Source organism: Asterias rubens, chromosome 4 (assembly GCF_902459465.1).
Source record: "Asterias rubens chromosome 4, eAstRub1.3, whole genome shotgun sequence".
NCBI lineage: Eukaryota > Metazoa > Echinodermata > Asteroidea > Forcipulatida > Asteriidae > Asterias > Asterias rubens.
Genome location: NC_047065.1, coordinates 16,315,436 through 16,342,031, shown reverse-complemented (window position 1 = coordinate 16,342,031; position 26,596 = coordinate 16,315,436). Strand labels below are relative to the sequence as shown.

At 38.5% G+C, this 26,596-nt stretch overlaps 1 protein-coding gene across 1 annotated transcript in view; it reads left to right on the top strand.

Moving 5' to 3' along the window:
* The window catches only part of LOC117289466 (cystine/glutamate transporter-like), a 32,977-nt gene continuing 6,381 nt past the window's right edge, over positions 1–26,596 (top strand). Inside the window, exons 1-6 of the mRNA XM_033770602.1 lie at positions 1–901; positions 6,165–6,290; positions 13,434–13,536; positions 13,926–13,970; positions 24,445–24,568; positions 26,453–26,556. Coding sequence (XP_033626493.1) covers positions 409–901; positions 6,165–6,290; positions 13,434–13,536; positions 13,926–13,970; positions 24,445–24,568; positions 26,453–26,556 — 995 coding nt within the window. The 5' untranslated portion in view covers positions 1–408. The remainder of the gene's footprint in view (positions 902–6,164; positions 6,291–13,433; positions 13,537–13,925; positions 13,971–24,444; positions 24,569–26,452; positions 26,557–26,596) is intronic.

Genomic DNA, 26,596 nt, shown 5'->3' with positions numbered 1-26,596 from the left:
ACCGATCGAACCGTACTCTGCATGCTGCGCGTAGTGTACTACGTGCGTGGTGTGTTTACATTTTGTATTTTATGTCGTCAATCTACGGTGTTGTGATACACACAGTCATTTATAATAGTCGGTGCTCAGCTAACTCACACTCTTTATAACTGAAAATTCTTTGAATCTGTGGCTGTCTAGCTCTCGATAAAAACGATACAATTTTCATAACTGTAATTTTTAATAGTGGACATTGTCATCAGTCAGAGGTCATCATCACGAGCTTGTGGTTGTGCGCCCGTCCGTAAAAAGTAACCAGCAGCGGAGAACAAGAACGAGCCTTGAATCTATTCCAGGTCACCACGCCACACACTCACTTTCGCTCTTTCTGATTTAGGGAAAAACAACTCGAAGTAAGAAGTTAGAAAAATGGATGAGAAGGCAGTAAAAATTTGCAAGAAACCTATAGAAGATGGCGACGCTTCCTCGTCGGCGGGTTCCAGTGATGTTGTGGTCCTTCGTCGTGAGATCGGGCTTTGGGGATGTGTTTCCATCTGTGTTGGGATTATGATCGGCTCCGGGATCTTCATCTCCCCAAAAGGCATCCTACAAAATACCGGCACGGTCGGCATGGCGCTGGTCGTTTGGGTGGCGACCGGGGTCATGTCCGGACTTGGGGCTCTGTGCTTCGCCGAACTCGGTACCACCTTCGCAAAATCTGGAGGCGAGTACGCCTTCCTGCTGGAGGCTTTCGGCCCACTGGCCGCCTTCTTGAGACTCTGGGCGAATATCATCGCTATTGGCACGGGAACAATTGCCGTGCTTGCGATCACTTTCGCCCACTACACTCTGGCCGCTTTCTTTGGTGATTGCCAGGATGTACCCACCAACGCAGTACGTCTCGTGGCAGCTATGATTATATGTAAGTATGGCCTAATAACAATCTTGGAAATGTTATTGTTAAACGTTTTTGTCTTTGCTCTTATGGTAGCACTTACTATTTTTGATTTTGAAAAATTTAAAAAGCCTAAATCCAACAATTCAATGTCAAATGAAACGATAAATACAAATATTAAATGTTTAATAATATTTTAGTTTTTTTAACTATAATATTTGTGCAATAATTATCTTTATTTATTATTTAAAGACACAGGACACTATTGGTAATTTTCAAAGACCAGTCTTCTCACTTGGTATATCTCAACATCATGCATAAAATAACAAAGTTGTGAATATTTGAGCTCAAATTGGTCGTTGTACTTGTGAGTTAATAATGAAAGAAAAAAACACCCTTGTTGTCACATGAAGTTGTGTGCTTTCAGTACTCCTACAGTCCTAGAACTATTTCAGTTTCGGATGAAACGGAAATAGTTCGTAGAGTAGGAGTATGCTTTCAGATGCTTGATTTTGAGACTTCAAAACCTTATTCTGAGCAGAGGATTTTTGTATTCCTTACTTACTGAGGCACCAATGATTATTTTTTTTCTTGTGTTTTAATCTAAAGAAAGAAAAAAGGGGTTTTATAATTATTGTATGCTGACCATTGAACTTTCCGGAAGCAAATCATTGTGGGTTTGGTGTCTTTAAGTTTATAATTAATTTGCCGTATGGGAGTCCATCTTTCCCATTGTGGGAATGGTCGGTTTTGTACAAGCTTGTCTTACTTAAATTCAAAACTCTAGGTTGTGATAAAAACCTACTTGAAACCAGGGGAGGCAATTGACAATAAAGCAAGTCCATCCAGAGTTTTGTGAACATTTCAATTGTGCGTCTTGATGTCAGTAGAGTTTATTACATTTCCTGTGGGGGGGGGGGTCTAGTTTTCCCATTGTGGAAATGGTCAGTTTAATTGTACTTGTCTCGATTAAAACTCTTTAAGTTGTAATCAAAATCCTACTTGAAACCAGGGGAGGCAAATGATTATAAAGCAGTCCATCTAAAGTTTTCTGATCATTTCAAAGTGGCCTCCTGATCGAGCTAAGTCAAGAAGATTGCATCACTCAAGGTGTTCATCCACTGAATGCTTTGAGTCTTGCACCACTTGTTAAAAATGCTAATTCTGGACTGTGGTTTGAAATCCCTCTTCTACAAATCTTTACATTGTATGTAGGTTGATCATGTTGATGAGCATACTTGACTTGTTTTTCATACCCTCTCAGTTTTTGGAGGCTTTTTCTGAAATTATTACAATCTCTCACATCTGTGCAAGGTGTACACCATGGCATGTGGGACCAGAGTTGGACCACCTGTGGTTCTTCCTCCATGCTTGAAGCTTGAACTAATCCTTAAATAGGGAAGCGGTTAAAAACTAGGGTCATGTATGTCTGGCTGCTGCTAGTGCTAGCATAATGGTCAACCATGGAGATGACGAGGGTACCATACTCAGAATGGAGTTTTATTTGTAGATGAGTTTTTATTTTGTAGATGAATCCCCACCCAGAGATTCTTGAATAAGGGTTGAAGGGTGGAGTCTATTTCTAATAAGAGTCACACGTTTCCGAGTCACGAGGGGGCAGTTTAAAATATTTCCCATCCTAACTGTTCCATTTTTCAAACCTTGCACCTTTTCTAATGATGATGATCCCTTGTCCTTTCTCATGCTTAAACTGCCTTAAGAAAGAAGTATAGATTTAGTGGCCCTTGCACAGTGAAGAGTGAATGACCCTGGTCAATTACTGCTGGTCATTGCATTGTATACCCTGCACCAGTTGTGTTTCAGTTCCACTCATGCAGTTAGACTGCATTGAAGTTCCCTACTTTCATCCACCATTTCTGTCATGGCTATTGATCGTCTTATGCAATATTGTCAATAGGGAGGCATTTAAGGCAGACATTCCGGGGGTTATTCAAGCCCTCTTTGAAACTAAAAACCGGTCCCATGGTCTCCCATCCTTTGTTATTGACCGATCCCTACACACCTGTACTTTGGCCAAGGGTTGAACTGAACTCTTCTCCTAGATACTAAAACCATAAAGTAACTCTTAGAGAGTTTTTGAAAAACTGATTCACCAGAATGTACAGTAAAAAGGGCCCACCAGTATACAAAACACTTCTTCTAAACTTCACGTAACCATGTAGTATGTAAAGCTCTCCCTTAAATGCCAGTTAAAAGGTCAAAGGACCAGTAAGAATTCTCACCAAGTGGTTGGCTGGCTAGTTCATTAATGAAAAACATAATGATTCATGATGGAAATACTGACTAGTGAAAAAGTTGACCTGCAAGTAAAATGAAGAGCTAGGGCATGATGTGATTTTTCGACACTTTTGAAGTCACATTAGCACTCGCCAGGCTAGACTTGACTCGAGTCCCAATCCTGTGCCATCCCCAGAAAACTACTGTTTTGTGATGCTCTGCATTCCAAAACTTGTTCCGCATGCGGGACAGGGACTTGACCATGTCGCAGTCGCCTGGTATGTAAATGTATTCACTTATGAATATGTAACAATGTTACGTGATACGTTTTGACCAATCAAACGCACCCAAAAAGAAGACTAGTTCATTTGTCACTTGTGGTTTAAGTACTTAGTTGATGATTGAAATACATTTTTTAATAACCAAATTAATTACAAAACAGAAAGCACTAAATGTTCATTTGAATTTAAGTAATACGTTGTAACATACATTGGGGTCGGTTTTGTTTGCAAAATTTGAATTTTGGGAAGTGCAATAAATAGACGCGTGCCTTAACGTCTTCTACTGTGATGTCACAGAGTATAATGAATATTTTACTGGCAGTGCAGCGCTTCCACGCTCCCATTGGTTTTGTACATCTCCCCATTTGGGGAGATTTTCCAATAACAACGTGCAGAGTAAGAAACGACTTCGTCAAGTCCCATTCTCGGGACCACATTTTGACGGCGAGCGCGCACTGTACTGTATGGTACAGGTTGTTTCATAGTAAGTTGAGGTAATAGCTTAGGAACCTCTCACACGAGAATGGGACTTGAATCAAGTCTATCGCCCGGCCTGTGTGACTCATTTTTGAAAGGGCAAGGGCACCAAGGCATTCTCTTCTTGGTAAAGGGCACCCTATGAGGCAATTGTAAATTTCTACTGTAGAGCATTTCTACGGCGCCAAGGCCAGGGGGCATGGAGGAGTATCAGGCCTGACTCGGAATTAGCTTTTTCAACTCAATTTCCCAGTCGTCTAACCAGTCGCCAAGTATTAACTAGGTCTTGTCGATAAACCCAACGTTTTTCAATCGGCTATCTAGTGACCTGACCGTTAATTCATGTGGATAAGAATTGATCCATTCATAAATAATAGCCAGGAAAAATGTCATAGATTTATTTCATTCACAAAAGAGTAACACCTCGCTGCCCTTACTAAATGCTTCTATATGGGGGTATTCAAAGTGCAAACCACCTTTGGTGAGATTCAAGGAAACTTAAAAACGCTGAAATTTCATTCTACTGCCTCATCAGCCAGCCATGGTTTATGTAAGGTGAAACACAGAACAGTGGTTGGTAGATTTAATACGACAAATGCAATAATCCATCAATCTTTGGCACTATTATTGTAATTTATAATGAAAATGTGGAAATAAGAGGAATAGAGGAGGCACATTTTACAGCCAAATAAAGGAAACAAAAGTAGAAACCAAACTAAAATAACGGCAAATTGCCCCTTTTTGCAAGTTGTGATCAGCTGTCTGACTATTATCTAAATTCAAATTGTTTATGATAAGATAAAGTGGCCAACCACAAAAGATAAACACATTTAAAGTGTACAATGATTATTATAGTCACACAGTAAATTAGATTGGGATTTAAATACATACATTGATAATCCCCCTTTGCAAATAATTTCATTTTGCGTTATGATAGTCTTGTATTTAACTTTTAAAAGTTGTTTAAATAAATGGACAGTTTTTTGAGGGGTCATATCTGTGCACAATTACATGTACATTTATATACACAGTAGTTGAGCTTCTTTAAAGCAGAACATTTTGGTTAAAAATTGTCTTCTATCTAAGCAGAAATGAGCAGGATACCAGTCACAAATTGTAGTGACAAGTTCCAAAGGTGCTGCAGGGTGCAATTCATCCAAATCTAACCTTTCACACAACTTTTTTTTTCTGGTCATCAAGTTTTGCGAGCGCTGTTTTGAAAACGCTCTGGCTTCCAGACCCTTTACATCTGTGATCAACCTTTGGCAGTCAGTGTCCTTCTAAAATAATTCGTTTTGTAACAGGGACCTGGGATTGAGCCCTGCAAGACAACGTCATCAATATTTCATTCCAGTCAGTTCCCCAGTCTAAACTGGCAATTGTGACAGCAGGCCTTGAATTCTTTCTTGGAAGGGCACAGCAACTTTCCTCTGGTATTAAAGGGAAGGTACACGTTTGGTAATTACTCAAAACAAATATAAACTTAAAAACTGACTTGGTAACGAGCATAGCAGAGCTGTTGAGTATAAAACATGGTGGGAAACGACTCCCTCTGAAGTAATGTAGTTTGTGAGAAAGAGGTAATTTCTCACTAAAATAATAAAAGATTTCTAGCTAGAAGTCTTTTATTCCTATCTGAAAGCACACAAATTCGTCCCAAAAGGGTGTTTTTTCGTTCATAATTTTCTAGCAACTTTGATGCCACCAAGTGAGAAGACTGACAATTACCAATCGTGTACCTTGCCTTTAAGGGGCACATTTTATGAGAAAAACTTAATGGAACATTGCAGAAATGTTTTTTTTCTAACAAAACAGTTGTTGGGAGTGTAAGCTCTTTATGTAATCCACCTAATGCATAAACTGACAAACCTGTAGAAGTTTGAGATCGATCGACCCTCTGGGTCACGAGAGAACAACTGATTACAAATTTTGCATTGCATCGATGCCAAAATAAAAACGAATAAAACTATCACTGAGCAATAAACTCCAAACGCAAAATTAGATTATTTATTTCTCATCAAATAGGCCCTATCACATTTCAGACAGAAATATTTCAAGGGATGTTTTTAACTATCATCACCATTAGACCGTGTAAGTTTTATGTAAATCTGTGATCTTCACAATTTTTGTTTCTTACCAATCCTGTAACGTTCCTTTAAATTTATATTGTAAATTTGCAAAGGGCACCACACAGCAATTGCTTTGGGTGCCGTGGATTATTTCAAGGACTGGGACAGTGAAAACTCAATTTAATAAGTTGTGTCCATTTCTTTTTCTTGATTTTCTTGATACAGTTGTGATTTTCTACATAAACAGCGTGAGTGTGACGTGGACCACTAGAGTGCAGGTGTTCTTGACCATTGCTAAGGTGATCGGTCTTGCCATCATCATCTTCACTGGAATCGTCATGCTCTTCAAAGGTAATGGTTCCCCTCTCATTTTATTCAGGCATGCAACTCTTCCGCGATTTCCCGCGTTTCATAAAATGCATTGTAACTACCCCGAATGCAGGACTTGAATTTCACGGACGCCACGGAGGCTATGGCCTCTGTTGCCCTGGTTTTGGCCTTGGTGCCCCTTCAAAAGTTTCCCGTAGACTTTAAGATTTTCCAATGGAAGTTCCCTTTGCAAAAGGAAAATGACCATCAAAGATAAAAATCCAGGCCTGCAAATCCATCAAAATTTCCTTGACAATGAGTAGTCAACTCTGTGCTGCATAACTGCAACCATGTCCCGTGTGAACGCAAGCTACCTTTTACTTAGCTTAGTCGTTTTGTCAAAGTGAACCCTGAACATTTTGCCCTGGATTTTGTCTATCTGTAAAAAATAATCTTTGGGAGAGCTCAGTCTTTAAAATTTATGATTTCTCCCCCCCCCCCCCCCCCCCCCCAAAGGCAAGGATAGGTTGAGATGGTTGAGCTAAACAATTTGGATAGCATTGCCCTGCATACTAAAATAGGTCAGTACTTGTGTAAACACTGCGAAAATTCACTGCAGGATGCAACAATGCCACAAAGAATTGCCAATAAAGAATGTTTAGTGTCATTTTCAGTGCAACTATTCCCACCCAACTTGACAATAGCCCCAGCTTTAGTTGAGACTGGTCCCAACTTGTGTGTTAAAATTGTGGCATCCCAACTACAATTGGGATCGCAAATACACAGAGCAACCCCCCCCCCCCCCTTCCCCCAAACCACCAGCACCACAATCCAATGCCGTGGGTGCGGTACACATTAAGTGCCAATGACAAGACAAGACAAGAATAAATTATAAAAATGATTGATAGCTGGTAAGTAATACCATAAGACCACTTCATTCTAAATTTTTCTAATTTTTCGTTTATTTATTTGTTTTTATCTCTGACATGCAATACTGCATTTTATTGTAATGTATTTTTTATGGTTATAATGTTGTTTTATTTTAGTTTAGTTTGAAGTTTATTTTCTGTCTGACATGCAAAACTGCATTTTTTGTAATGTATTTTTTATTGTTAAATGTTGTTTTATTTTAGTTTAGTTTGAAGTTTATTTTATGTTTCTTAAGCATTTTTATTTTGTATATTTTATGCCCAACTGTACTTCATAGTGTTTTATTAGTGAAGGCATTAATAATTTATTTATTACTCAAAAGTATTTTCCCCTTTATTTAATTATTTTGATTTCATATAAAACTTTATTTAGGCTGTATTGTAGTTTATTTTTTACTGTATTGTACTTAATTCTGGGTTACCTGTGTATGTAGGTTGGTTTGAATCCAAGTTAACCCGAGCTACTGAGCATACAGTGAAACACACATTGGTGTAATTGTAAGGGTATTATAACCAAAGAATAATTATTCTTCATCCCAGTCTGCATCCATTAAAGGCAGCTTGGACACTATGTGTTATTACTCAAAATAATTACAGCATAAACCTTACTTGGTAACAAGCAATGGAGAGCTGTTGATAGTATAACACATTGTGAGAAACCACTCCCTCTGAAGTAATGTAGTTTTCGAGAAAGAGGTAATTTTCCACAAATTTGATTTTGAGACCTCAGAATTAGATTTTGGGGTCTTAAAATCAAGCATCTGAAAGCACACAACTTCGTGTGACAAGGGTGTTTTTTCTTCCATTATTATCTTGCAACTTCGACGACCAAGTGAGTTCAAATTTCCGCAGGTTTGTTATTTTGTACATACTATGAGATACACGAAGTGAGAAGACTGGTCTTTGACAACCAATAGTGTCCAGTGTCTTTAAAGCAAAGGGAAGGTATAAATACATTTGTTAATCACTCATAGGCAATTAAGTTTTTGTTTTGTTGTTAGAAACCTACAGCAGCTCTCGATGTAAGCATTTTGAGAAACATTTCAATTCAAGTAGTTGAGTGCGATTTTCTGTCTTGAAAGTTCATCGCAATCAACATCAACAAGAACGATGCTATGGGTTTTTACTGTTGGGTTTGTTTTTAGCAAGTCATGATACAGTACTGTATAAATTTCAAGAAAAGTCTATTTGGAGAAGAACAATGTCTTGTGAGTAACACTAAACATGCTAAATGATACAAACAAAGCCTTTATTCTTCATACTCGTGACCCAATGACTTGCACTAATCACCAAAGATTTCCTGCATGGTATCAAAGTGACAATGACTAAGCATTTTTACTGTTGCATCCTCATCAATACCATAAGGAAAAGACCACTGAGGGGTGTGTCTGTGTGTGTATGTTTTTAAGGTCAATAATTTGAAAGGAATCTACAATACATGGAAACCCAAGGCTTAAATCCTTGCCCAACTACAATGTTAATTCAAGGGGGATTTTGTGCAAATAAATGACACAGCAGTGTGCCGCAAACCTCTATTGATTTTGAAATGCTGTCCTTACATCCGGTCAGTAATTTTACTATAACCCTCTACCGCCTCCAACCATAGATATTATTAAATTGGTGTATGGGTACAAAACCAAAATGATGTGTAGAACTACCTGTAACCATGTCAGGTTTTTGTGCACTATGTTGTGTTAGATTTATAAAACAATCGAAACAACTAATTCAGCCTGAATTAATTGCAGTGGTCAAATTTTACTCTGGACGGCAAGCCAGAGGCCAGTGATTTTTGCCTTGGGCCAGTAAACTCAATGACTGGACATGACTGGTGCTCTTGAGATGTTTAATTGACTAAAAAAGTACATGTAGCTCACTGTGTAATGTAATAACATTAAACATTTTGTCAATGGGGACTTTGAGTCTGGGGAATATCTTTCAATTATGTTGGGTATTAAAGGCCCTGGACACTTTTGTTAATTGTCAAAGACCAGTCTTCTCACTTGGTGTATCTCACCATACATTGTAGATGCATAAAATAACAAACCTGTGAATGTTTGAACTCTATTGGTCGTCGAAGTTGCGAGATAATAATGGAAGAAAAACACCGTACACCCTTGTCGCACAAGTTGTGTGCTTTCAGATGTTTGATTTTGAGACCTCAGCTGAGGTCTCGAAATCAATTCAAATATTTTAGTGAGAAGTTACTTCTTTCTGAAAAATTATACTTCAGTGGGAGCTGTTTTTCACACTGTTTTAAACTATCATGAGCTCTCCACTGCTCGTTACCAAGTAAGTGTTCTGAGTAATTATATACTAGTGTCCAGTGCCATTAAAGCGTTTACAATGTGTAGAAATATTTTTTAGGTGGATTTTCACCTAAATTTAAGCCCTGCATTTGTGGTATTTTTGTAACATTTAAACATTTTGATAAGACCATATTGATACTTTTAGCTTAATGAAATTTTAATGGGGCCGGGGCAGAGGGAAATAATTTGTTAAACTTGACTGCTGTTGAACATACTGGTACTCAATTAAACAACCCACTGTTAGTGTTAGGCCGTGTCCGAAACGGCGACTTCGGCTACAGCTACGGCTAGATCGCGCGCGTCTGCCTATTCTTCAACACTGGTAGACGCGCTGATCTAGACGTAGCTGCAGCCGAAGTCGTCGTTTCGGACACGGCCTAAGTGTTATAAAGACAGAGGAGGTCACTGGTTTCACAATAGTATCTCTTGGTGGCGCTATTGCAATGGGTCAGGAAAGATTACAGCGCTTTCAAAACGGGGGTTTATGTTTGTCTCTAGGGAGCTATTTAAAACATTTGTTGATAATTACGACAAGAACATGGCTTAGAAATCATCTGTTTTTACATCTTTATTAATCTTTTGATGAAAAGGTAAGACCATAGCAAGTTTAATCAAGATTTAGGCAACCTAAAAGCACAGAAAAAAAAACAAGAAAAAACCCACAATAATTTGTTGTTACAATTATGTTGGGTGTCAAATTACACGAAATTAGACTTAACTTGATATTCCTCATTACGACATAGGGGGTCACATGTTCCTTTGATTGTACCGTGTACGTGAATGTATTAATGTAAAAAACTTTAACTCGGTTGAGTTTTTTGGGCGATGTTGCTTTAGACATGTACGTAATCAGGCCAACAGCTTAAATTGCTCAGTCACTGGTGTATTTCTACGCAGCCCAAGGGCAAATGTCTTAATTAATCATGCATTTACATTTTTACGGTATGTCACTAAGTTTTTAATGTCATCACAGGAAGTTATTTACATTTAATTGATTGATGCGGGTATTATTATGAGGTCATGTCTGATTGGCTATCTGGCTTTGGCTGCTGCTGTTGCTATTGCTTTGGGCAGCCAATCTTTCATCACAATACATAGTTAAATATTGGGGAGGTTTAGCTGCACGTTGCGCGAGCAAACACGTTGAACATCAACAAATTGTGTTATTTCTAGGTGACGTCACCACTTTGAGCTTAAGTCATGCTCATGAATGTATAACGACTGCACGTACCAACCTGACGTGAAAAATGGTAAACTTAACGTATAATGCCCAAAACATGCGATTTTAACGACACAGTTTTCTGACGTTCATGTACACATACTTGCTCACGTAACGTGCAGCTAAACCTCATTAATAATGATCTATCCAGCCGAACCGTCCATTAATTTCTTGGGAAACAGCCTGAACCATTTCAGGTCAAGGCTCAGAATTGTTTCTACTGGATCACTATAGTTCTGTCAATCAATTGTCATTGTTATAATTTTTCCACCTTCAAGAAAAAACCTTTCTGTAGCTACTTTCATTGATAGTTTTCCTAATTACATACAATGAACCAGTGAGGCGTGAGTTGATTCAGTCTTTTTCACATATAGATGTTTTTATTTAAAGACACTGGACACTATTGGTAATTGTCAAAGACACTCAGTGTATCTCAACATGCATAAAATAACAAACCTGTGAAAATTAGAGCTCAATCGGTCGATGAAGTTGCGAGATAATAATGAAAGAAAAAACACCCTGTAAACATGAAGATGTGTGCTTTCAGATGCTTGATTTCGAGACCTCAAGTTCTAAACCTGAGGTCTCGAAATCAAATTCGTGGAAAATTAGGCTCACTTCTTTCTCGAAAACTACGTTACTTCAGAGGGAGCTGTTTCTCACAATGTTTTATACTATAATCAACCTCTCCCCATTACTCGTAACCAAGTAAGGTTTTATGCTGATAATTATTTTGAGTAACTACCAATAGTGTCCACTGCCTTTAATGCTGTTTTTTTATTATTTAAATGTAAGACACTAAACCAACTGGCTTGTCCAGTCTTGAGTTTACTGACCCAACACTAAAATCACTGGCCTTGTGTAGTCTAGTGTTAATTTTAAGCTCTGTGTTTACACAAAATACATGTAGGTAGAAATTGTTTGCAGTGAAAGGAAAACGACATTGCTGTGTCACTGTAGTCCGTATCTAGTTAATCAGTAGCCATACACGAACTTAGTTGAACTGGTTGGAGACTAAATCGTTAATATTTGTTTGGTTAAAACATTTTACCACGTCAGTCGGAAATGGTGGACTTAAGTGGGGGTCATGTTTTGTAGATTTTGTAGCCTGTAACTACCTGCAGCTGTTCTTCTCTATGACGGAGAGGACTTGTTGATATTGTATTAACTGCAAATCTATTAAAAAAACAAAAGCTTCTAGGATGATGCAACTCCGAAACATTGACGCAGATGCTGCGTATAAATTATATCTAGGCTGTTATGGAAATTTAACACTCAAATACAGCAATGTGGTAGCTAGTCTAGCCATATCACCCGCCACTCCCCTAGTTAATTTAAATTTATCAATGGTTGTAAATTTTTATTGTTGTCTATTTTGAAATCGTTTCTGCGTCCGGAAATCGTTTCTCCTACAAAAAATGAACATTTTGTACATCATGTACATGTAATAAAATAGTTGACGTACATGATACAGGTATCATTACAAAAAATGCAATATGTTATGTTCGAAAACTTTGATCAAAATTTATGCAAAGTTTTAATGCTCACCAGACGACTGTAAAATATGAAAGGTTTCAGAACAATATGAAATTAATTTGCACTGCTCAGTTTCAACTCAAGTGTTTCATTTCAAAAACAGATCCATTGTTTTTGTTTTGCTGGAAGAGGAGTGTTATTTATTTATTTATTTATTTAAAGTTTCCGTATGGCCCAAAACCAAGCCCTTCCCCTGATAAAGCAACATGTGTTACAAAACAGTTTTTGTTGCGCTTGACTGCATTCTCTAAAATGCTCAAAGCTATTATTATTATTAACCATACGGTCCTTGCAATTAGTCCTTGCCATCAAGTCTGTAGTGCTGATTGCACTTTTCAGCTTCTAAAAAGGTTATTAATTCCAAGAACCTAGGATTTTTAGCAATCTTTTAAACAGTCTCCTGGACAGTTTTGTGCTCAAGATAATTGTTGGCTTATTTATGTGTATAGGTAGAAATTGTACGTGTTGGGGTGACATTGAAGGGTGCGCCCAACAATGTAAATACAGGAAAGAATAATGAAAAAGGATTGTAGACAACACCCGAGGAAAGCCCACAATGTGCTCTAGACTTAACGCCTTTACATAAAATAAAAAAAATAGTACAATTTTCTTTTACTTTTGAACTTGGTAAAAAACAATACATGTATGTGCCACGGTATTCAAATAGTGTTTCTTGATACCTGGTTCTCTTTAAATCTGTTTTTCTCATCCTTTTTTTGAGGGGTGGGCAGGCTGCATTGAGTTAAATCCATTTTAAGAAAAAAATTGATCAGTGAAGGAAGCACTTAACAGTGGGAGTCAGATCATGTAAATGTAGAGACTAGTGTCAACGTAAATTAGTCATAAATTGTTAATTCAAAGCAAGTTATATGAGATTTAGAAAACCATTGATTTTGTATTGAAGAGGGTGCAGCCAAGTGTTGCAAATTTCTTGAAACACTTCACGTTCTAAGTCAACAAATTTGTTTTAAAGTGATTTTACACGATTGTTTTTTCTTATTTTGCGAGTTGAAAATATCAGCCCCGATCCTCACAAAATCATCAAAATCCTGCAGTTGATTTTGAAGGACTACAACAAGAGGGTTAATGAAATGGGCTTCCATTTATATTTGACATTTAGTTTTCCATTGTTAAAATAAAACCGTCTTTCTTTTGGTTTTAAAATAAATGAAATCCCTCTTTTATTTTTTTGCAGGTGAAACTGAACACCTTCAGAATGCGTTTGAAGGCTCTGAGAATACCGACCCTACTCTTATACCACTGGCTTTCTACTCTGGTCTCTTCGCATATGCTGGCTGGTAAGACTTTTAACACGTGATTTCAATTTTTTCAAGAATTTGCCCGGTTATTTTCTATAAAGATCAACTGTTTTTTGTTACAAGAATAAACATTTAAAAATGCATCACTGGAGAGCGTGGTTGGTAGAGTGCTGGTACGTTAATCCCGAATTCAAGTCCCAGTAATTTTTTCTTTGTTCAAACCCAAAACTTTTTTTTACGTGTAAATGGAATGAATTGATTTGTGTTGTGTCAGAATCGTAGTGTCTTATTTTTGTCTTTTGCCAGGTAGTAGTTCTTTTAAAATTTGATTAACTAGGTCTGAGCAGTGTAAAAAATACATTTGATCTACATTTAAAACCCCTTTGTGTATCTTTTTCTCTTTTCTATTTCTTTTGTCCCGATAACAGGCAGATGTTGGCTCAAGTAACGGAAGAGATTCAAAATCCTTCAAGGTAGGTGTGAAGTGCGTGAAGAAGCAATGAGCATGTTCAGACAGCGTACTAAGTTAGACCCGAACCAATTCAACTGTGGACGTGGTCCTTAAAAGTTGTTCCCCCTGCGTTCAGACAACACTGAGTTTCACCAGACACTGTTTATCTTTGGTTTTAGGAGGTCAAAGCAAACGCGACCCAGTTACTCTTACATCAGGTTTATTGTCCTGTTCATTGGTCATCGTGTGTTTACATAATGATCACAGAGGTCTTTGGGTTGATCGTCTGTTGGGAGCTAAACCGGATGTGGTCATTTTTTATTCTGTCCACACACAGTGTTAAAAGATAGACCCAAAGTGATCTAAAGATAAGCCCCCTTGCTGGACGGTCTATCTTTTTTGGGTTGAACTTGATTCAGACTAACTTTAAAACCGTTCAGACACACAGAGTTGAACTCGATTGGGTTGAACCATGAGTTAAACCGACTTGAGTTCTGTGTCTGAACGACCTCTATAATGTGGGGGAAAACAGCATGTGTGTAAAATCCGGCGTGTGCTAGAGCAGCGTGTGGTAGGGATTGAATCCTTACCAATGTTGTTTCCTACCAGTCAGTTGTAAAAAAGTGTCCTACGTGCTTGGCTATCTGCCAACAGCTTTTACACACCCACCCTGTCTGAAACCATTGCAAGTATGCAGAGAGGAATTGCTAGCATTTTGTTTCCTTGGTGCCAGACAAGCATAGTTACTCGTTACTCGTGACTTTTTCACTTTGGTTTGACGTCACTCTGCTATTATGTACCTTAATGTTTTTTCTTCTTGGGGGCAAATTAATTGACGAAAGCTGGAGTGGATATAATGTTGTGGTAGTGCCAAGTTTAGTGTAAAGGTTTTGTGTCTGTTTTGTTGTCACTTTTAAGTGGATTAAAATTTTTAACATTTTTGTGGGACTGAGGATCAACGGCGAGCGCTCGGCCAAAGCCGATTAAAGACATTTTTTTAGGGTTTCAAAGATTGGAGAAACATCTAGGCCTACAATTTCCTTTGTGCAGCTGTTAAATTCGTCAAATAAAGATCCTTCTGAGACAAATTAGTACACATCCCAAACTGTTCCTAACCGGTTGTAGCTAGACCAAGTTTTAGTGGTGGGCTATGAGTAAAATATTTGGGAAGCCTTCCAAGGGCGAGCGGATCGACAAAATTGTTCACAGAGCCATCATTGCTGAAATGCAGGCATGATGCCAGGATTCCAAACTGTTCATGTTTATGGGGCCATGCAACAAGTTGAATTGTCTTTTGACTGTTCTTTCTCTGTGACATTAGTTACTTCTTACCATTAGCTGTGTGTCTCAACTCAAAGGATAATATTTCTAGAGGAAATCTGTGCTGGACCGGCACAATGTATTTTGCTCAGAGTATTGGGCAAAACTTGTGAGTTCTTGGCAGGCCTGCCAAGCAACGCCCACCGTGGCTACAACACTGCTCTTAAGTCCATTCTGCGATATTGCTTGAATTCGATAGACTTGTTCGTGCACACTTTATAGTCAAACCAGTCACACTTGGCATGAGGCTACATATATCAGAATCCTATAGTTTGAGTGATGAGTTACTATAGAAGTGTGACATCTTAGTATCCAAAATGCAGACAAGGACATGTAGGGGATTGAAACACACATCTCATATGGATATTTTCACTAAAAAATTACAATTATTTTGCTTTTCACAAGCCCATTTTGATGTGTTGCCCTGCATCTTTTGAAAATCGAATGGTTTCTAACAGTGTTCATCTATCATGAATGACATTATAACCCTGTAGTTATTTAACTGAAAAAACATTCCTGTGGTCTGAGGAAACATAAGACTGTTTTGGCACCACCCCCTTTTTCCTCGCGTCCTTTGTGTATTTTATAAAGGCCATGATAACACTAATAGTGCAAGTCACTAGTGTCCACAATGCAAAATATCGCACTGTCTTTGAGTGACGCTATACATTTGACATCAATCAGGGTCATAGCTATGTATGTCAGCATTTTTGAAGATTTTCAGAACAGAACTCTTTATATAATTGAAGTGACTACACTTTTATCTGGGGCCAATTTCATAGAACTGCTTTGAAAGCACAGAAAGTAGCTAAGCACAGCAACATTGTGCTTACCAGGATGGGGTTACCAGCCAAAGTACCATGTCGCATGTACCATCAGTGACTGGTGTTCCGATAAGTTTTGCTGAGCAGAAATATTTTAAGCAATATGGGTACAGTAACTAAGCTTAATGGGTTGGCTAAAGTACAAATGCAGCAAACAAGTACTCGAGTAGAAAATACGTAGAAGTACTCCTTTGCTTGAATGAAAAAATGTTGTGTGCAAATTCTTAAGACTTGATCTGCCTTCCTACTTTTGCCAGTAATTTCTAAACAAGATGTTGGTAAACTGAATAAGTAACCCTGTGTCCCCTGAAAAGTACATTGACAAAAATCTCCATAAACAGGCCTGGAATTTCAAGAAGGCCGCAGAGGCCATGACCTCTGTTGCACCCTGCTTTTGGCCTTGGTGCCCCTTCAACAGCTTCCCATAGACTTTCAAATCGAAGTGCCCCTTGCAAAATAAAAATACCCTTGTCCTCTCTACGATGAAAATCCAGGCCTACATAAAGCCTCGTTTGATATCTTCACCCCACATTTAACATGTTAAGAAATGTCACCATAATTTTAAGTTAAACTTCTGAACCCGATTTCGTCTGCTGCCTTGTTTTGAAAATGTCACGATGTGGTTGTTACTCATGATGCCGACGTCCCTTGAGATGGGAGACTTGGCTTCCGCCCCGGTAATGAATGCTCTACATTGCTGTGAGGCCGTATGCCTGTGGAGGTGGTACACCAGCAGCAGTCTTGAGGGTAGCGTCTAGGAGTTACTGGCAGGGCGGCTGTCGGTTACTCAAGATTGAAGACAGATCTTCCGGGGCACTTCTGAAAAATCATTGTGAAGTGGATTTTATATTTTTTGAAAACTTTGTACGTCTTGGGTCATGAAGTGAACTAGTTCCACCAAAAACCAATATTTAGGTTAGTTTTATTTTAGGAAGGATCTTGTGGATGGAAGAAACATCAGAAGCAACTGATTTTAAAGACACTGGACACTTTTGGTAATTGTCAAAGACCAGTCTTCTCACTTGGTGTATCTCAACATGTATAAATCCCAAACACCATTGTGTATCTGTATAGGTTAGGGTTTCAACTATCCTAGGTGAAGGATAAAGACAGGATCATTCAATCAACTTTTGAAGCATTCCAGTCGTGCTCAACACAATAACTGTCTTGTTGTTGTCCTGAAAGTGAACTTTGCTGATGTTATCAATGGAACGCTTGAGTTCATGATTTTGTAGCTTGGGAGAAGCCATGGCACTGGGTGATAGAATAAAAAAGCTGGAAGATACTCACTCAAAGAAAAAGTTGAGCTGTTGCAAACTGCTTACCAACCAAAAGGGCCTAGGAGGGTATAGTATACTTGCCAACAAATAGATCGTATTGAATAAAAAAATTTTGCTATGAAAGTCGCCATCTTGTAGGTCAAACCATATGCGCGTTCTATGGCACATGCACGCACACACCCAGGCACATGTTACAGACGCCATTTTATAGGGTAGATATTTGATATTCAATACGGTCTATAGCTGATGGCCTGCACTTTGACTCCAGTGTAGCAGAGTCTCTCTTGAAGGGTACAAAGTGAACTAAATAGTTGTCTACAGTCGGAGACCTCCTCTTCAATATAATGTGAACTGACCCTGGAGGAAGACGCGTGGGATGCATCAGTGCAACTTGTAGAGTTCACCGACCAATGTTTGGGTTAGTTTATCACACGGGTGTTACGAGGCAGGAAGCTAAAATCAGTCATCTATGAATCCAATTTCCTATTGATAGTTGGACAGTTGAAGTTGGTTCTCTTGAGACGTTTACAAGTCCATGTTCTTGAGATGTTTACAAGTCCAGGTTTTTATGGCGCTGCAGCTAGACCCGGACAAGGACAACATTTCAGTGTTTGCCCTTAAAGGCCCTAGTTATTACTCAAAACAATTGTTAGCATAAATATTTACTTGTTAACGAGCAATGGAGAGCTGTTGATAGTATAAAACATTGTGAGAAACAGCTCCCTCTGCAGTAATTTAGTTTTCGAGAGAAAGAATAAATTTTCAAAAAATTTGGTTTTGAGACTTCAGAAATAGATTTTGAGGTCTCGAAATCAGGCATCTGAAAGCACGCAGCTTCGTGTGACTAGGGTGTTTTTTCTGTTATTATCTCGCAACTTCGATGACCAACCTTCTTACCTGAGTTAAATCAATGCTCTAGCTATCCATGTACATGTACACTGACACAGAGCTGAAAATTATCATTGACCATTGCTTGGTTACCATAATCTAGTTTGATTGCTTTAGTGTAACTAATAGAATTATTTTGCAATTTTGTGTGCGTAGATGTTTATACGAAACGTATACAAAACAGTTTCAGGTGAAAAGTTCAGGTTGATAAGCTAGCATTACTGTAGTATCCATGGCTAACAATGCAGAGTCCTCATGCTAGCAAGTGAAATGTACAGCCAACGCCGCCGTTAGGGTCTAGGTGGGGAGGTTGGAGTAATGCGAGGCATGTTCAGTTGCTGAGATACAGAAGTTAGGGATGACGCTGATACTTGAAGCTAATGGACCCTTTTTATGTAGTATTGAGGTACAGTTGTATGTCGTAAGCACAGCCCACCAGTGTTGCACACTGGAGGCACAGATCTGAATTACACGCAGGCAATGGAGGCCACAGTTGCCTCCAGTCTTGGGCATGGTGCCCTTTCTAAAGTTTCCCATTGATCAAATGGAAGTGCACTATTTTTCCAAACTGAAAATGGCCTTGCCCTTTCAAAGTTGAAATTTCAGGCCTTATCTGTTGTTACGGATGTTCAATCGGAGATACTGTAATGTGTGATGTAATCATTTATAAGACTGTAGGTAGGATGTGATACAATAGGTGAAATGGTTGTTGACTTCTATTGCGGACATAGCAGACAGGTCACTCACCTTACTTTACTGGGGTGGTTTTCACAAAGAGTTGAGACAAGTCTTATCTTGAGTAAGGTTGAGTTATGTACTTGTTCTTTCTTGAGACTAACCTTATGTTTTTAATATCTCCTAGTCCTAACTCTTTGTGATGTCAAGCCCAGGGCCCCAATAGACCGATCCATTGGCTCCTTCCAAAAGTGGCACAATTCTGAGTGATATGGTTATTCGTTTTTTATTTCTGGATCTAGTAAACAACCCTGACCTACATGTTTAACGACAGCTTCAAATAAGGGACAAAGGGAAAAATGCAAGTGTGACAATTTTATTGTATTTTTTTGTGGACCCAACTGGTTTCAAGGTTATTGAAAAAAAAAAAATTTTTATTCAATAAAAACTGGTCACTTAGGCGTGCAAAATTACATATTATTTGTATGATATGGTGTTACGAGTAAATTGATTGTGTTGCACTGAAGCATTGATTTTGCCCCATTCTGATGGTCTGATCTATAGAAAGAGCTGTTTCTGTTTTGTGTGATAAAAAAAAGGCACACAAATGAAATAGATGTATCGACGGTACTGAAATACCTCCTGAAAAGTTACTGCTGTTAAAATTCAAAACTCGCGCTAGAAACCCACATCAGAATTTGGACTCTCCTTCCAAAAGTGGCACAATCCTGAGTGGCGTATCGCCTAGTATTAAAGTCGGGCATGAGATTGTTCAGACTTTTGGCTGAATTCAGACTTTTTATGTCGGGCCAAATCAGACAGTATTTTTTTCCAGAATTAAAGAAATCCTGCTCAGTGGTCTACTTCTCTAGTGCTTTGGATACTGTTTCCAAAAGCTCCTTGGAATCTATAACCCCAGGGGTTACCAATTGGTAGATTTGGCATCATTTCAACATACCTTTGAATTTGTATCCAAGTTTCGCACTTTTTTCGTTGTCCTTTAATGGGAGAGGGGGTGTTGGTGTGGTGGTTGTTTAAATTTTCAAGCTGTGTCGGTGGCTTCAAGTATACCTTTTACCTGCTTAGTCTCCTGAGTGTTTGCTTGATAGTGTTGTATTTGCATCTTGTATTACTTTTGATAATTTTGTAATTTTGTACATTTTGTAATTTTCGGGTGTACATCGCACTGATACCTTTGCATTGTGCGCTACGCTATAAAAGAATTGTTCTCTTTTCACTATGGTGACTCAAAAATAAAATGTGTTTCCCCTACTTTCATTGTTTATGTATCTTTGGATTTTGACACTCATGGGGAGACAGGTCTTTTTCTTCAGCTGCTCCACGCATCTGTAACTCTCTACCTCTTAATCTTAGATCTTGTCTTTGTACCACAAACTTCAAATCTCTTCTCAAACTTTATCTTATGTCACATGGTTTTCAAGAACTAATTTTGTTGTGTCTGTTTTTCTTTGTTTTGTTTATTTTGTTTGTTGTTGGTTTTTACAGCGCCTTGAACACCCAGCAGGGTGGATATGTGCGCATTACAAGTCTTATTATTATTTTTATTATTTATAAGTCATGAGTGACAACAAAAAGAGGTAAAACTAAACTGAAACAGCTTTCTCCTATCGGATGTTGCTTTGTATTTGGAATGAGATTGGTATTTGTGTTCTACTTCCCTGTAAGTTTCCTCCTCAGAAATGTGGAACTTTGATGTTTAGAGATCATGGTTCATGTTACAGCCAATGTTGCATTTTTGTCAATGCTATAAAAGGCACTGGACACTATTGGTAATTGTCAAAGACCAGTATTCTCACTTGGTGTAACTTAACAACATGCATAGAATAACAAACCTGTGAAACTTTGGACTCGCTGTTTGGTCGACGAAGTTTTCGAGAGAATAATGGAAGAAAAACACCCTTGTCGCACAAGTTGTTAGCTTTCAGATGCTTGAATTGGAGACCTCAGCTGAGACCAATTCAAGACCTCAGCTGAGGTCTCGAATTCAATTCAAATATTTTAGTGAGAAATAACTTCTTTCTCAAAAACTACGCTACTTCAGAGGGAGCTGTTTCTCACAATGTTTTACCTATCAACAGCTCTCAATTGCTTGTTACCAAGTAAACTTCTATGCTAACATTAACAATTATTTTGAGTTTTTACCATTAGTGTAGAGTGCCTTTAAGGATGATGCAATACCATTGGGCGCCCCATGATCCCTGCCTACTCCACTATGTCTGTGCGCTAGCTGTAGACTGCCTATGGGCTGTGCAGTCTGTCCCCAATACTTGGCATGAGTTTTCAGCAATGCATAGAACAGATGTTTCCATGATTTAAGGTTTAAGTTTATTCTATTTCATCATCCATTGGCAAGGTATAATAGCCTTGAATTTACTAGATGGAAGTACCATCATGGTAATTTAATGAAAAATCACCATTTTGTAATAAATGCTCACTCTGAAGAAAAAAAATGGAATCTGTGTACTGCGGGTCATTCTTGAATGAAGGTTTTTTTTTAAGTTGTGGCAAGATGACCATTTCAATTGACAAAAATACCATGCCTGCTGTTAAATAGACCTTAATCACGGTGTGGCCATCTTGATTTTACTCCATTCCAACTCATGGTAACCAAACTGAGGCTGGACGAAATAATAGTCTGGTGCCATGTTTGCGCAAAGAATGTTAGTGTTCATTACCGTTATTGGAAACAGGGAACATGACCAAGATGGTGAGGCACAGTTGAGAGCTTTTACAACACAAAGCCATTTAAGATATAATAATACAGGCCTTTAGTTTCGTTTTTGAAGGGGCGCTGCAATTTTCCTTTTGTAAAGGGCACTTCTGAGGAGGAACATGTTAATTTGTATTGGAATTACATGAGTTTGCAGAGGGCACCATACTGAGCAGAAGCACAGGGCACCACGGGGGTGGGTGCCGTGGGTTATTTTGAAGGCTGGTTAGGCCTGACTTCTCGACTGATCAACTGATACCTTCTCTCCCCGATTCCCTTTTTAGTAAACGATGACAATTCTGCGATTTCTGCAGCATTGAACAAACGTATGATTAAACTGCACTTAAAGTTTTGTGTGTCCGGTAGTCCTGTCTGGAATCATGGAGGTGGAATTGAGGTTACGGAAAGGAACACGCTGAACATTGCTTTAAGGCAGTGGACACAATTTGTAATTACTCAAAATAGAGACATAAATACTGCAAAGCAAGGCAGAGCCTAACAACAGCTATAAAATACAATTCTCTCAGCAGGGACTGCGCTTTAAATGTCACCAGTGTTTTGGTTGAGTTTGGAACACATGTGTACACAGTATTGTTGGCATTTGTCCAGAGGATACTAACTTGGCTTTGCCACCCACACCCCACAACTACATGTAGAACTAGTTGTGAAAAGATGATGCAACCATGAAGTCTGCATGCCTCAGTCATGGTCCCATGCATTTGTGCATCTATTGCCAGCACTAGTTGTTGTGTACATTATCGCCCACACTGGTTTCTGTAAACAGCTGTTTGGGATCTTATGAATGAATTTACACACACAATGGATGAACAGACTGTTATAAAGTGTGCAATGCAACAATGTTTAATAGAATAGTGTAGTTAGCTGTTGACATTACTCTGAGGTACATACATGGGCCCAATTTCATTAAGCGAGGCAAATTTTTGTGGGCTGACTGATGGCAGAAACAAAATGTAACAAGCATATTTCAAAGGTTATAAACAAATTTAGGCGACCATCTTGCTCGTTCACCGTGGATTTACATTGTAATGTCATTCATTTTCATGCACCCTTAAGCACCTGAAGGTGATGCCTTTTCGAGTGCTTACAGGGTATGAAATGTAAATTGTAGAGTAAGCACAAAATTTGCCGTGAAATTTAAAATTAGTTTGTTTGTCCACGGAGTACGACACAGCCTGTATACCAAAATCATGTTGCTGTGATATTACTTAGTAAATGTACACAGTCATGTGCCTCATGGTTCATCAATGCTTTTTATATGGAAATGGTGCTGGGCCTATTGCCTACACAACGATAAATGGCCACGGGGTTAATTTTTAATTTCAAAAATATGCCTGAAGAGCACCATCAGCATAGCCAGCTGCCTGTTTATTTAAAATCTAAAATTTAATGCAAATCAATATCTACATTAATATAGACTTACAGAGAAATCAACCGAACCTTGAATCATTGACAGCATTTATTGTGATTATTTATTTCCACGCAGCACACAGTATACACAAATTACAAAAAACTAACACAATAGAATAGGACAACCATGCGGATTTTGCTGATCATCAAAAAGCAATTACATGTTCATTAAATGTATACCAATTGGAAAATTCACATATTTTTTATTCATAATATGGTAAATTGTAGAAGGAAACTGTTTACTTTAAAACAAATCATGACCATGGAATTTTTTTTCTGCAGTTTTTTGTGGGGAGTAGACATGGAATAATTTACAAGTTGGTTTTAATTTTTGTATGATATTTGTTTTTGTTTTTAAACTGTAATGATATAGGCTACTCTCCCTTTGTTCGTAAAACCATGACCAAACAAAAAACGGAAACCTTAGGATTAAACAGTTAATACATGTAGCATGCTGGTTCAGACCTTGACTAGCCTGATGGGATATGGTCTGGTTCATATTACCTTATAACTTCTGTTTGATTCGAATCCCCAAAGGTGCTAGTTTTCATGGAAAGCAAACACTCATGTGTTTTGCAAAGATTGGTTTTGATTGACACAAGTAAACTTGTGGTTTTGAAAAGAAAGTTATTATTAAGTCAAATTTTCTATCTTACTTTGTTTAAATGAAAATAAAATTGAAATGTCCTCAAACACAAGATTATGAAACTAATTTATACTGCCCTTTTTTGCTTGTAGAGAAGACAACTTACATTACACAGTAGAGCCTGCCAACTCTCACTGATTCTGCAGAAAGTTCCCTGATAATAAACCAACCTTTTCGTGATATTTTTAATTTTTATTACAATTCTCCCTGATTATGGACTTCTTTCCCCCTCGTTGAATGTAATTATAAAAATCTCCCAGATTGTTGTACAACATTTCCCTATTCAAGTGGTGTTTGGTGGTGCGCATGCCTCGTCCTGAAGACAAGAAGATTATACTGTCTGACTCATTAAGACCAGAACCGACTCTTTTCAGAGCCAACACCCCCACAAAAGAGATTTAAAACATATGGTTGTACCCACAAGTTTACTGTTTATTTATTTATTTATTTATAGTTACTTCTTATCTTCCTCAAGATGCAAATGTTGGCAGCTCTGTATCATGTATTTTCCCACGTGTGTAAACGTGAATAATATTTAGCCTTGTACGTTTGTAAATCAAGCCAGTGAAGGTTGAACAGTTATCCTTGTGCCAACTTAACTCAAGGCCTACCCGGTCATAAATTACAACCCAACCTTATTGTCATGGGGAAAACTCTATTCAATAATTATTTTCATTTTTCTATTTTGATTGTTCCCACCATAGAAACCTTCCTCTCGGCGTATTGCTATCTGTGGGAATCGTCATGGTGGTTTACGTGATGACCAACATCGCCTACTTCACCGTGGTCTCACCCCAGGAACTCCTTGCCTCAAAAGCCGTTGCCGTGGTAAGTGAGGAAGTGAACAGACTGGGTTTCGTACAGTGGCCATTAACCCTTTCCACCCGCCTTTCAGTCCATCCCTTTTCAAGACCCATTCTAATAAGTCTGGTTTTTTATCTCTCTCATGTCGTTGTTTCCGCAGCAGAGTGCAAACGTAAGATCTTCAGTTTTTGTTAACGTGACAGATTTCTCTTCCACGAGGTAAAGAAAGGCCTTCTTCCCAGTTTGGGGAAGCAACTGGGAGTTGATGGAAGAATCAACAGTTTTTGCACCACCTTGCCATGTTCGTTGTTGACAGAAAAACAGTTGCTAAATTTGATTTTCATGTTTCAACCGTTCTACGTTGCAAGCTGTGATGAGAGAGTGCTGGTGAAGCGAGTTGCTTTTTAAAGCTCAGTCTGCTGCCGGCAAGAACATCCAGCGAGAGTAGAGTGAAGAAAACTACTTCGTCCAGAGTCTCCATCCTACAGTCAAGACCACATCGTTATAGAAGTGGGAGCAAGAAAAGATGCGTTTCTTCATCTACCAAATTCACTTCACTTAAAGACTGACGAGGAACATTTGCAGAAACATTTACGTCAAACCTCTTACTGGCTGATTATCGCCCCCCCCCCTCCCCCTTCCCAACTTGAGGCATGTATAAATACTGCTTGTCTAGAACCCCCTTACCCCTTATTTCTGTCTGAGACGAAGAGTTGGTAAGTGTCACAAAGAATCATCACGCCCTGCCACGAAAAATCAATGTGTCTGTGTGGAGAGTCTTGTGTTTCAAACATGTACTACTAACGCTATTAACTATTTTTGTTTAATACTTCTGTTTTCACACAGAAAGCAAAAAACTGTGACCACTGAGGAGTGTTTGTTACAATTGATCATTTCACTTGTATAAAACTGCATGACAACTTCCTGTGTCCATTTATTTTGTTTTGGCCAACAATTATTGGGTCATCCTTTTTGTCAATTTATTTTTGCAGCATCAGAGCTTTGAATAGATCTTTGTCATACGGCAGCCATGTTTGTCTGATCCCCTGGATTTGTACAGTACAATGGTGTGATAGATTACATCATGGGGGCCAGACTAGTTTTCCTAAGTTTATGTCCAAATTGGCAGCTTGATCGCCCCTTCACCAACCTTTAAAAGCTAGGATGCCAACACCAACACCAGTAGCAACCCCGCAGCTGAAGCCCAACCCGGCAACGCCTAAAGCTGTTCTTGGCCCAATTTCATAGAGCTGCTTATAGCAGAAAATATCACTTAATACTGTACCGCTTAACAGAAATGAGTAGGATACCAGTCATGAATTGCACTTGTGGTATGGTAGTTTTGCTGGTAACCTTATTCTGTAGGATTTGAAACTTTGCATGGTGGAAATATGATAATGGAAAGGTTAACGGTAAACACCATGTATAAATGACTATCTAAAATATGAGTTGGGGTAGTTCTGAAACTAACCATTGATTTCAACTTGACGTCTCGATCACTGTGCTCTGGTCGTCTTCTGGAGAAGATGAAAAATAAAGTAAAAAACCTCATTATGGTTCTAAGCATTAATTTGTTGTGTTTATAGCTACTTTTTGTGCTTAAGCAGGTCTATGAAACTGGGCCCTTCAATAAGTAGTGGCTTGCGACTGCATCGTCATAGTAACATGCCTTGAAGCAAAAGCTGTGCTTGGCAACAGCTGCAGCCATCAAGTCAAAAGTAGCCTCAGTATGGTCATCTTTAAATGATGAAAAACAAAACCTCAAAACAAGATGGCTGCCTGATGATTAAGTATCTAAAAAACATGTCAAATTTGTCAATCTTTGGTCTAGATTTTTCAACTCTTTCAAACACCGACAATAATATTTTTCTTTTTCCCCCCTTCTTCTTCCCCACTTTTGTTTTATAGACATTTGGTGAACGTATGTACGGACCGATGTTATTCATTATTCCCCTCGCGGTGGCTCTCTCCTGTGCTGGTTCAATTAACGGAAGTCTGCTTAGTGACTCAAGGTAAGGAATAATTGCAATCTGAATAAAAGTTCATATCTGA